Source organism: Rattus norvegicus, chromosome 8, assembly GCF_036323735.1.
Source record: "Rattus norvegicus strain BN/NHsdMcwi chromosome 8, GRCr8, whole genome shotgun sequence".
NCBI classification, from domain to species: domain Eukaryota; kingdom Metazoa; phylum Chordata; class Mammalia; order Rodentia; family Muridae; genus Rattus; species Rattus norvegicus.
In genome coordinates, this window is record NC_086026.1 from 26,207,854 (window position 1) to 26,220,688 (window position 12,835).

The 12,835-nt window shown below is 34.5% G+C and overlaps 1 protein-coding gene across 1 annotated transcript; it reads left to right on the forward strand.

The window, feature by feature from the left end:
* Positions 1-5,423: 5,423 nt before the first annotated feature.
* Positions 5,424-6,365, forward strand: Or7e169c (olfactory receptor family 7 subfamily E member 169C). The gene has a single exon (NM_001000984.1). The coding sequence runs from the start codon at positions 5,424-5,426 to the stop codon at positions 6,363-6,365; it is 942 nt and encodes a 313-aa protein (NP_001000984.1).
* Positions 6,366-12,835: the final 6,470 nt, after the last annotated feature.

The window sequence follows — 12,835 nt, forward strand, 5'->3', positions numbered from 1 at the left end:
TTAAATGACCACAAAAGTTCCACCAGAAAACTACTAAGCCTGATAAACAACTTCAGCATAGTGGCTGGGTATAAAATTAAATCAAACAAATCATTAGTCTTCCTCTACTCAAGGGATAAACAGGCTAAGAAAGAAATTAAGGAAATGATACCCTTAACATAAGCCCAAATAATATAAAATACCTTGTTTTGACTTCAACCAAGCAAGTGAAATACCTGTATGACAATATGTCCAAGTCTCTGAAAAAAGGAATTGAAGAAGATGTAAGAAGATGGAAAGACCACCCATGCTGATGGATTGGCAGGATTAATATAGTAAAAATGGCCATTTTGACCAAAGACATCTCCAGGTTCAGTAAAATCCCCATAAAAATTCCAACTCAATTCTCCATAGAGATAGAAATAGCAATTTAAAATTCATTTGGAATAACAAAAAATCCAGGATAGTGAAAATTATGCTCAACAATAAAAGAACTTCTGGGACAGTCACCATCCCTGACCTCAAGCAGTATTACAGAGCAAGAGTGATAAAAACTGTGTGGTATTTGTACAAAGACAGACAACCCTATCAGTAGAATAGAATTGAAGACACAGAAATGAACCTGTGGTCACTTGATCTTTGACAAAGGAGCTAAAACCATCCTATGAAAAAAAGATAGCATTTTAAACATATCATGCTAGTTCAACTTGAAGTCAGCATGTAGAAGAATGCAAGTTGACCCATTCTAACCTACACTCAAACTAATAGAAGAAAATTTGGGGAAGAGTCTTGAACACATGTGTACTGGGGAAAATTTTCTGACCAAAACACCAGTGGCTTATGCTCTAAGATCAAGAATCTACACAAGGGAACTCATAAAACTGCAATGCTTCTATAAGGCAAAGCTCAACGTCCTTAGGACAAAATAGTGGCAACCAACAGATTGGTAAAAGATCTTTACCAAGTCTACATCTGATAGAGGGCTAATATCCAAAATATACAAAGAACTCAAGAAGTTAGACTCCAGAGAGCCAAATAACCCCATTAAAGATGGGGTACAGAGCTAAAGAAAGAATTCTTAGCTGAGGAATATAGAATGGCTGAAAAGCAGCTAAAGAAATAGTCAACATCCTTAGTCATCAGGAAAATGCAAATCTAAACAACCCTGAGATTCCACCTCATACCAATCAGAATGGCTAAGATAAAGAATTCAAGCAACAACAGATGCTGATGAGGATGTGGATAAAGAGGAACACTCCTCCATTGTTGGTGGGATTGCAAACTGGTACAAGCACTCTGGAAATCAGTCTGGAGGTTCCTCAGAAAATTGGACATTGAACTACCTGAGGATCCAGCTATACCTCTCTTGGGCATATACCCAAAAGATGCCCCAACATATAAAAAAGACACGTGCTCCACTATGTTCATAGCAGCCTTATTTATAATAGCCAGAAGCTGGAAAGTACACAGATGCCCTTCAACAGAGGAATGGATACAGAAAATGTGGTACATCTACACAATGGAATATTACTTAGCTATCAAAAACAATGACTTTATGAAATTCATAGGCAAATGGATTGAACTAGTAAATATCATCCTGACTGAGGTAACCCAATCACAGGAAAACACTCATAGTTTGCACTTATTGATAAATGGATATTATCTCAAAAGCTCAAATTACCCAAGGTGCAATCCACAGACCACATGAATTTCAAGAAGGATGACCAAGATTCAGATTCTTCACTCCTTCTTAAAAGGGAAACAAAATATACATAGGAGGGTATATGGAGGCCAAGTTTAGAGCTGAGACTGAAACAATGGCCATTCAGAGCCTGCTTTACATGTGGCTCATCTATACACAGCCACAAAGATTAGAAAAGATTGATGAAGCTAAGAAGTGCATGCTTTCAGGAACTGGATTTGGATCTCTCCTGAGAGACCCAACCAGAGAATGTCAAATGCAGAGGAGAATGCTAGTGGCAAACAGTTGAACTGAGAATGGGACCCCCATTGGAGCAATTAGTGAAAGGATGGAAAGAGCTAAAGGGGCTTGCAACTTTGTAAGAACTACAATGCCAACCATCCGGAGCTCCCAGGGATTAAAGCACTACCCATACATGTACTGACCCAGAGCTCCAACTGCGTAAGTAGCTATTCATCCATAGAATTGTAATTAAGAACAGCCCAAAATGATCTGAAATATGTAGTAGAAGATAATCTTCATTACCCAGATCCTGTTCTAGACAGCTGGATTCTTAGAAGTGTGGACAATCCTGAGTGCTAGCCAAGGATGGTATTGTCAGGCACCAATGCTAGTAGAAGCCCTTGGTCCTGCCAAAGCTCCCACCCTCTACCCAGTGTAGTGGAATGTTATGGCTGGGTGGCAGTAAGTGATGAGTGGATTTGTGGAGGAACACACTCATAGAAGTAGGAGGAGGGGGAACAGGATAGGGTGTTTATGGACAGGAAAGTGGGAAAGCAGATAACATTTGAAATGTAAGTAAATAAAATAAGTAAAATAAAATCCATAATTTTTATTAAGTTTCCATCATTGCACTCTATATACTAAACATATTTTCCAAAAGACTGAGGTGTTAAACATTGAGATTACCAAATCTTCTCACATCTGTAAACTAAACACCCAATAGACTGAGACAAAAGGATCTCAAGTTTGAAAACAACCTCTTATACATACTGAGATTGTAATGGGTTAATAGGAAGTGATAGTGAGGCAAAGAGAATAAGAAGAGAAATTTATTTTAAAGAGAGATGAATTACAGTTGAATAACATTCAGAATCTCAAATGATCATTTGAATATGACTAGAAAATGTCATCTTTTCTTGATGTTAATTAATGAAAGTATGTTCATGGGAGAGAAAGTAGAAGACAAATTTTTTTCTCACAGACATCAATTAAAAAAATAGAAATTATATATGATACTTTATATGGAAAATTTAGCTATGTACAAATTACTTTAATCATTCAATAAAATTTCACTTATGAAACCTCATATTGCTTCATTTAATTGAAATTATATGTATTAGTTTTGTATATCTTTGCAACGTGGAGGTCAGAACAGTACAATTAAGCTTTTTCCTGAGAAAGGAAGGGTTACATCTTTTTTAGTATATTAACTTTTGCCCTTTCTCCTCTAAACTATTATTAAGAGATCCTTAGAGATTTGAATAGTCTGGAGCATAATTATTAGCTCTGTGAATAGAGCCTCAAAATTTCACAAATAACCACTTTCCCTTCCAGCTCTAAATTTTAACATTTCTCTTCCAGAATACCTCATATTTATGTTTCCTTCTCACATTTTCATCAGCCACATGGGAAGTGTCATTATGTACTGTTTTTCTACCAGTCCTGAACACAGAACTGGGCTATCATCACACCCCTGGCAAGAGTGAAAGAGTGTATCAGTCACTTGTGGTCATTGTCAGGTGGAAATAATTTACAGCCTAGTAAGTATTAATCTATGCAAGACACAAAAGAGAGATAGGGTTATTACATTGTTGGTAGCATAAAGATAAAAGTATATGTTATGGAGTAATCAGTAGTAGAAATGCATCAGTAAGCAAAATTTTATCAAAAATTCTATGAAGTTTGTTATTAGTTATGATTACTAAGTTAATTTGAGGATTAGCATATATTCTTTAGTTTTCTACCCTTGTGAATTCTAACTTCAGTAGAATATTTCAACCAGAAAAAGAAAATGATGGCCCTCTAATCTATTGACAAAAATATGAAACACCTGGTAATAAAAATAAAGATGAAATTAATTATAGGAAATGAATATCAAAAACCAATGAATTATTAGAGAGATTGGGAGAGAAGAATCAGTGGTGGAATGTTTGTTTTGTACAATGATTTTCTGAGTTCAGCTATAAACTGTAATACAAAAAACGGTGGGTATATTGGTGTGTTTCTGTAACCTTAAACCTAGGTGAACTGAAATAGGCAGATCTTTTGGTTTGACTAGCCAGCCAATGTAGTTCAAGAAAGGTCCAGATTCCATAGGTGACTCTCTCTTAAAAAAATAGAGTGAAGAATACCCAAAGTTGACCTCTGACCCACAAAAACTTTTCACACACAAATTAAAATCACCATTGTTAGTGTATACTGGGAAATTTCTAACTATATCTCAAATTTCTGTTTACATGTGTTTTTGGGGAAAGTGAAAAATGTTTTACTATTTAAACTAACTTTAATTATTTAAACTAATTTAATTCAATAATCTATTTATTAGCTAGAATTTTAATTTTAATCTAAGTGATTTAATAAAATATGAGTGTTCATCTCATATGTTATGTGTTACCAGTGGGACTTCAGACAAATCATTATTTTCTCATCGAACCTTACTCCAGATGTTGTAAATGTGAGTAGATTTGAAAATCATGATAACTAGCTTGTGACTGGAACTAATGACAGATGAAATTAAGTACAGTCATATATTAAAAATAAAAAGTATTATTGCATTCAGTAAAATATTGTTATTTGATACTTCAATTTGCTCCCTTTTTTCACTCATTTTGTTCCATTTGCTCCTGACATTTTCATTTCATTATTATTTTATTGTTGTTATTTTTATGACTTTATATCTAATCTCATTTTGCATGATTCTAAGCAAGCCTCCAATGGCTAAATTGCACCACTAGAAAAGTCCACTTTATTTTCCTTCTTATAAAAGTATTTTTTCTTGCATGTATTCCTTTGCTTTTGTTGACGTTTTTTGAGAAAACGGTTCACTTTACCACCAATGCTGTCCATGAGGTCCTCATTGCTTTACATAAGTTTCTATTTGGTAGATTCACATTTCTTTATAAACACATCAGATGCCCATATCCTGTCAGCAAACACTTCTTGGCATCAACAATAGTGACTGGGTTTGGTGGCTGTTTATGGTATGGATACTCAGATTAGGTAGTCTCTGAATGACCTTTTCTTTAGTCCCTGCTCCACTCTTTGCCCCTTTATTTCCCCCACCATGAGTGTTTTGTTCTCCATTCTAAGAAGGAATTAAACATCCACATTTTAGTTTTCCTTCTTCTTTATCTTCATGTGTTCTGTGAATTTTTTCTTATGTATTCCAAACTTTTGGGCTAAAATCCACTTATCGGCGAATGCATTCTTTATCCCTTTTATTTTGGGATTCATTTAGGTTCTTACACTGACTAGACAGGGTCAACCTCACTGACTTCAATTTAAATCATGGATTATGTGTCGTAAATGTTCAAAGTAAGTACTAAAGAGAAGACAAAGTTTCTAGCCTATAGACCTTTTTTAAAATAAATAAATAATGTTTAAACCTTAAAAGTTAGCATCTATGAATGAGTTCTTATAATTGCTAGATTGCAAAGATACAGGTATGTAGCCAGTTGCTTCTACAATGCTTAATTCACTACAACGATATTTTTTTTCTTTTAAAAAGATATTCTAGCCAATGGAACCATATAATTTAACAAATAACTTGGAATTGCGTCTCCTTGGTCTGTCAGAGGACCCTGAACTGCAGCTCATCTTATTTGTACTGTTTCTGCTCATATACCTGCTCACTGTCCTTGGAAATGTGCTCATCATCGTTGCCATCAGCTCTGATTCCCACCTCCACAGCCCCATGTACTTCTTCCTCTATCATCTGTCATTGTCTGACATGGGCTTCAGCAGCACCACCATTCCCAAAATGCTGAGAAACATGCAGATCAATAACAAATCCATAACTTATGCAGCCTGCCTAACTCAGGTGACTTTCTTCTTCCTTTTTGGATGTATGGACAGCCTACTACTCACAGTGATGCCCTATGACAGATGGGTAGCCATTTGTCACCCTCTACACTACCAAGTCATTCTAAATCCTTGTCAGTGTAAATGTTTGGTCATAGTATCATTTTGTATCAGTCTCATGGATTCACAGGTACACTGCTTGATGGTGTCACAACTAAAATTTTGCACTAACATAGAAATCCCACATTTCTTCTGTGATGTTCCAGAGCTTCTAAGACTTGCCTGCTCTGACTCCTCTACCAATAACATAGTCATATTTCTTGTCAGTATCATTGTTGGTTTCCTCCCTGCCTCAGGAATCTTTTACTCCTACTATAAAATTATTTCCTCCATTATTAGAGTTCCCTCATTATTAGGGAAGTATAAAGCCTTCTCTACCTGTGGATACCTGTCAATTGTTTACTTATTTTATGGAACAGGTCTTGGTGTGTACCTTAGTTCATCTATTTCTAGTTCTCCCAAGGATAGTGTGGTGGCTTCGGTAATGTATACTATGGTTGTCCCCATGATGAACCCTTTCATCTATAGCCTAAGAAACAGGGATATAAAAAAAGCCCTCCAGAAAAGTGTTAGTCAAATAACGTATTACCTACCTATATAATCCCTTAATATATAGTTTCTTTAATTGTGGGTGGGTCACATAACTGAGAATTATATAGTGAAAAATGTACTGATTATATAAATTTCTTAGTATAAAATGTTCAAAATTTAATGTATACATGTAGTAAATCTAGGAGTATCTTTGCTGTGCCTGTCCAAATTACATGTTATAGCTTTACTGTGGCCTAGTTTCTGAACATAAAACTTTATAAAAATTGGTGCAACAGATGTTTTTCTACAATGAAATACAAAAGTTTGCAACCAGAAATATTTTTGACTGTTAAAAATTGTCACGCATTTACCACATAAGCAAATGAAAACATAATCGTTTAACCTCATGAAGTAAAGATTTTCCATAGTTTTCTAACATAACTTATCTGAATGTATATATGAAATTAATATAATTTGAATTATATGCAAAATGTTCAATTTTAACAATTGATATTTGTGTTGCTGTCCTGGGTTTCATAGAACAGCTATTTGCAGTTTATATTTTCTGTGGAAGAGACCTTCATTCTCTTTTGATTATTTGATCACTAATATCATTTACATGTTCTAGGTTAGCCTCTAACTTGAGAATCTATGGCAACATTAGTAGGACCCAATCAGCTATTTGAAAAGATTCATGAAGTTTGGTGGAAATCCTCTATTAAATGAAATAAGAAAGAACTGGTGGGAATGAAGTGGAAATGTGAAATTTATATGCTTATATGTCATTATACACATGTATGAATTTTACAAATATATAGAAAACATTTGAATTTTAAATTGTATTAATGTAGAATTTTTACAATCTCTGAAATGATCTTGAATATAGTATTTATTTATATAACTCATATTCCCCTGCAGTGATGATTTATCTTCAAAAAATGCCTGAAAATTCTACATCTACATAATGAGTATCCAAGTAGGCTCCTATCTTTAATAAATGATAAAATATAATTCAGGTTAAAGATTTTATTGTTATTTTCTATCAATATGTGCATTGTATTTGATAATGGATTGTATAATATTATTTTTCTATAAGACTCTATAGTACTTTAAAAATGACTCCCTAAACTTTACTACCATTTCCCATTTTTCCATCATCTGCCCAGTTGGTATTTTGAGGGAGTAGCATTGTTCTTTGTAGATGAAAAATGCTTTTACATTTCATATATAACACATTTGCTTTGTCCACTCCTCTCTTCAAGACCCCGGTTGGTTTCATAGCTTAGATAATAGGAGCAGTGCTCCCTAAACTGTATTCTAGAAATATTTCAAAATATCTCAATGATATATGAAGTTAAAGTCCTCTGGGTAAATGTCCTAAAATATTATAGTTAGGATACATTTACTTTTACTGTTGAAGAATTTTTTATACTAATTTTACACAGGCACAATACTATACATTTCCACCAGAAGTGTTTATTCAAGTAAAAGCAATGAAAGAAAAGCTCAACAAAAGATTGGATTGGCTAGAAGTGAAACTATCCAGGATTGAAGATAAGGTAGAATGTTTGTATCACTCATTCACAGAAAATATCAAACCCAAAATATCTCAAATATGGAATATATAGAAACTCTTGAATAGTTTAAAAAACAAGGCTTTGAATAATAGTAATAGAGAAGAAACTTAGATGAAAGATCAGAAATTATTCTAAATAAGTAGTATTCTCAGTATTATAAATAGTAGAGTAAAAATTCTTTTTTTTCCCTAATTTAAGGAAAATAATGCTTATCATGAGATAACAAGTACAGAGAAAATCAAAGAGGTAAAAATCAGAAAAAAAATTTTTGATGACACCTAATCATCCAAAGAATACAGAACAAAGAGAGAAAATTAAATGTTAAATGGTGCAAGGAAAAAATACCCAGTTAAATAAAGGCAGGTACATTGGAATAACACCTGAAGTAGTTAAAGCAATTTAGAGTAATCCCACAATCAACATCAATATACTTGGAATGGAATTCAAAGCATTTTCAAAATGTCAGTACCAAAAGAAGTATATTCACCTTTGAATCTTATTTAATATAGTACTTGATTTCTTTTTTATTTATTTTTACCCTTCTTGAATATTTTATGTACTTACATTTCAAATGTTATCCTCTTTCTCCACTCTCCCAAACCCTCTCCTCTCTCCCACTGCTTCTATGAGGATGCTCCAACTCCTACACACAGACACCAACCTCAAAACCATGGAGTTACAGTATGTTGTGGGAACAAGCCATCACAGGAACAAGGGCTTCTCCTCCTCTTGATGCTGTACAATGCCATTTTCTGCTTCATATTTGGCTAGAGTCATGGGTCCCTCTATGTGTATGTATTGGTTGGTGGTTTAGTTCCTGGGAGCTCTAGTGGGGTCTGCTTGGTTAATATTGTTGTTCTTTGTATTGGGTTGCAAATTCCTACAACTCCTTCAGTCTTTCCTCTAACTCCTCCATTGGTGTCCCCTAGTTCAGTTCAATGGTTAGCTGCAACCATCTTCATCTTTATCAGTAGGACTCTGGCACAGCCTCTCAGGAGATACTCATATCTGCCTGCTGTCACTTCTTGATATTAGTGATAATAACTGGGTTTGGTGCCTGCATATAGGATGGACCCCAAAGTGGGGCAGTCCCTGGAAGACTTCTCAGTCCCTTTGTCCCTGTATATCTTCCTGTGTGTATTTTATTCTCCCTTCTAAGAAGGAATTAAGCATCCACACTTTGGTCTTCCGTTTTCTTGGGCTTCTTATCTGTGAATTTTTTCTTAAGTATTCTAAACTTTTCGGTCAATATCCATATATCAGTGAGTTCATACCATGTGTGTTCTTTAGTGAATGGGCTACCCCATTCAGGATGATAGTTCCTAGTTCCATCCATTTGCCTAGGATTTTTATGTAGTATTGTAATAGATCAGTAGTACTCCTTTGTGTTAGTGTACCATATATTCTGTATCCATTCCTCTATTGAAGGACATCAGGGTTCTTTCCAGCTTCTGGCTATTATAAATACGGCTGCTATGAACAGAGTGGAGTATGTATACTTGTTATATGTTGGAGCATCTTTTGGGTGTATGCCCAGGAGAGTTATAGATTCGTGCTTAGGTAGTACTATGTCCAGTTTTCTGAGGCAATTCCAGACTGATTTCCAGAGTAGTTTTAGCAGTTTGCAATCCCATCAACAATGGAGGTGTTTATCTATTATTCCCCCTTCTCATTAGCATCTGCTGTCACCGGTGTTTTTATCTTAGCCACTCTAGATAATGTGAGGTGGTATCTCAGAGTTGTTTTGATTTTCATTTACCTGATGACTAAGGATGTTGACCATTTATTTAGGTACTTTTCGGCCATTCCATATTCCTTATTTGAGAATTCTTTGTTTAGCTCGGTACATCAATTTTAATAGGATAATTTGATTCTCTTCTATCTAATTTCTTGAGTTCTTTGTATTAGATATTAGCCATCTATGAGATGTAGGATTATTAAGACCTTTTCTAAATCTGGTGGTTTCTGTTTTGTCCTATTGACAGTATCCTTTGTCTTATAGAAGCTTTGCAATTTTATGAGGCCCCATTTATCTATTCTTGTCTGAGAGCATAAACCAGTGGTGTTATCTTCCGGAAATTTTTTTCCTGTGCCTATGTGATGTTAATGCATTAGATATTTATCATTATCAGATCTTCTATTCATTGTTAATTAATAGATAGCAATTAATACTGGAGGAGTATTGTAATCCTAGCACTGGTGATGCAGTAGGAATCTATATGATAATCTGATAATGTCAGATGTTGAAAATAATAATGTCTTTAATATGCTTATCTCCATGAATCATTGTAGCTTAGCAACATAGTGTACCGTACAGTACCAGTTGTTTAAAATGAATTTTTATGAATGATGGGGGTGCATACAAATAGCTACTGTGTATTATCTGAAAAACATTTTGAATCATATATTGTCAGTCTCAGGAAAAAATAAAGATTATATCCCAATATCAGAGTGTTTGCTTAGCATGAAAGAAGTTAAAGGCGCATTCTATAATTGTACATGCAGTAGTATAAGTGTATAATTCCAGGATATTTTTAGTGTAGGAAGGAGGATCGGAAATGAAAGACCACTGCTGGCTACATGGGCAGTTTCAGGATGGTTTACTTCAATGAGACTATCAAAATCCAAGTTCAACTTCCTATTGACTACATATTGCCTCTGGTACACTGTTGCAGTGAAAATACCAGATTTTCTTTCATGAAGTTTTACTCTCCTTTGTAAATAAACTTAAAAATGGAAAATGGTTGTGGGAGTAATCACACTCTTTAGAATTGAGAGAACAGCAACAGAGAATATGACCTAGACACCTTGACAACAATAAGAATGAGGGTGATAAAGAAAAATGAAGGAAAATAAAAACCATGAGTTTTACAACGGAGGTTTACAAGTAGCAATATAACAAACAGGTGGATAGCCTCAGAGAATGTTTGCTGTATATTGCTTCTACTATGTTTAGTTATGGGTCTTGAATTTCTGATCTTTCCAGGACGTTTATCATGAAGGGGTGTTGAATTTTGTCAAATGCTTTCTCAACATCTAAGGAGATGATCATGTGGTTGTTTTTTTCTTTAAGTTTCATTACATAGTCGATTTCATTGATCAATTTCCATATATTGAATATCCCTGCATCCCTCAGATGAAGCCTCTTTAATCATGGTGGATGATCATTTTGATGTGTTCTTTGATTCAGTTTGTGAGCATTTTATTGAATATTTTTGTGTTGATATTCATTAGGGAAATTGGTCTAAACTTCTCTTTCTTTGTTGGGTTTTTGTATGGTTTAAGTAAAAGCATAATTGTGGCTTCATAGAAGGAATTGGGTAGTGCTCCCTCTGTTGCTATTTTGTGCAACAGTTTGGACAGTACTGGTATGGAATTTTCTATGAAGGTCTGATAGAATTCTGAAAAATTCTTAACCCATCTGGTCCTGGGCTCTTTTAGGTTGGGAGACTTTTAATAACTACTTCTCTTTCTTTGGGAGGTATAGGGGTTGTTTAGATGATTTTTCTGATCCTGATTTAAAGTTGGTACCTGGTATTTGTCTAGATAATTGTGCATTTCACCCAGATTTTCCAGTACCGTTTTAAGCTTTTGTAGTAGGATCTGATGATTTTTTTAATTTCCTCAGATTCTGTTATGTCTCCCTTTTCAATTCTGATTTTGTTAGTTTGGACACACTGTCTGTGTCCTCTGCTTAGGTTGGCTAAGGGTTTATTTCTTCTGGGTTGATTTCAGCCCTGAGTTTGATTATTTCCTGCCTTCTACTCTTCTTGGGTGTATTGGCTTCTCTGGGTTCTCGAACTTTTAGGTGTCCTGTCAAGATGCTAATGCATGTTCTCTCCTGCTTCAATTTGGAGGCATTCAGAGCTATGATATTTCCTCTTAGTACTCGTGATGTTATGCCTTCATTTTCATTAAATTCTAAAAAGTCTTTAATTCATTTTTTTTATTTCTTCCTTGACCAAGTTATCATGGAGTAGAATGTTGTTCAACGTTCATGTATATATGGACTTTCATTGTTTTTGTTGTTTTTGAAGAACAGCCTTAAACCGTGGTGATCTGATAGGATGCATGGGATTATTTCTATCATCTTTTATCTGTTGAGATCTATTTTGTGACCGTTCATATTGTCACTTTAGGCGAAGTTACTGTGAGATGATGAGAAGAAGGTATATCCTTTTCTTTTAGGATAGAATGTTATATATATATATATATATCTGTTATGTCCATTTGGTTCATGACTTCTCTTAGTCTGTTTATGTCTCTGTTTAATTTCTGTTTCCATGATCTGTCAATTGATGAAACTGGAATGTTGAAATTTCCTACTGTTAATGTGTGAGGTGTAATGTGTGCTTTAAGCTTTAGTAAGGTTTCTATTATGAATGTAGTTGCCCATGTATTTGGAACACAGATATTTAGGATTGAGAGTTCATCTTGGTGAATTTTTCCTTTGATGAGTATGAAGTGTCCTTCCTTTTATTTTGAGAACTTTTGGCTGAAAGTCACTTTTATTCGATATTAGAATGGCTGCAACAGCTTGTTTCTTAGGACCTTTTGCTTGGACTGTTGTTTTCTACCTTTTGTCTCTGAGGTAGTGTCTGTCTTTTTCTCTGAGGTGTGTTTTATGTATGCAGCAAAATTCTGGGTCCTCTTTACATATCCAATCTGTTAGTCTATGTCTTTTTATTGAGGAATTGGGTCCATTGACGTTCACTTTTAAGGAATAGTGATTGTTGCTTCCTGTTGTTTTGTTATTATAGATGGAATTATGTTTGTGTGTCTTTTTTCTTTAAGAGATTCTTTAAGAGAGTTTAATGTTTCCTCCTTAAGGGCTTCTATTTGTTTACTCAAATTGTCCTGTATTTCTTTAAGGGAGTTAGTTATGTCCTCCTTATGGTCCTCCATATCATCATAAAATTTTATTTTAAATCCAAATCTTGCCTATCCAGTGTGTTTGATATCC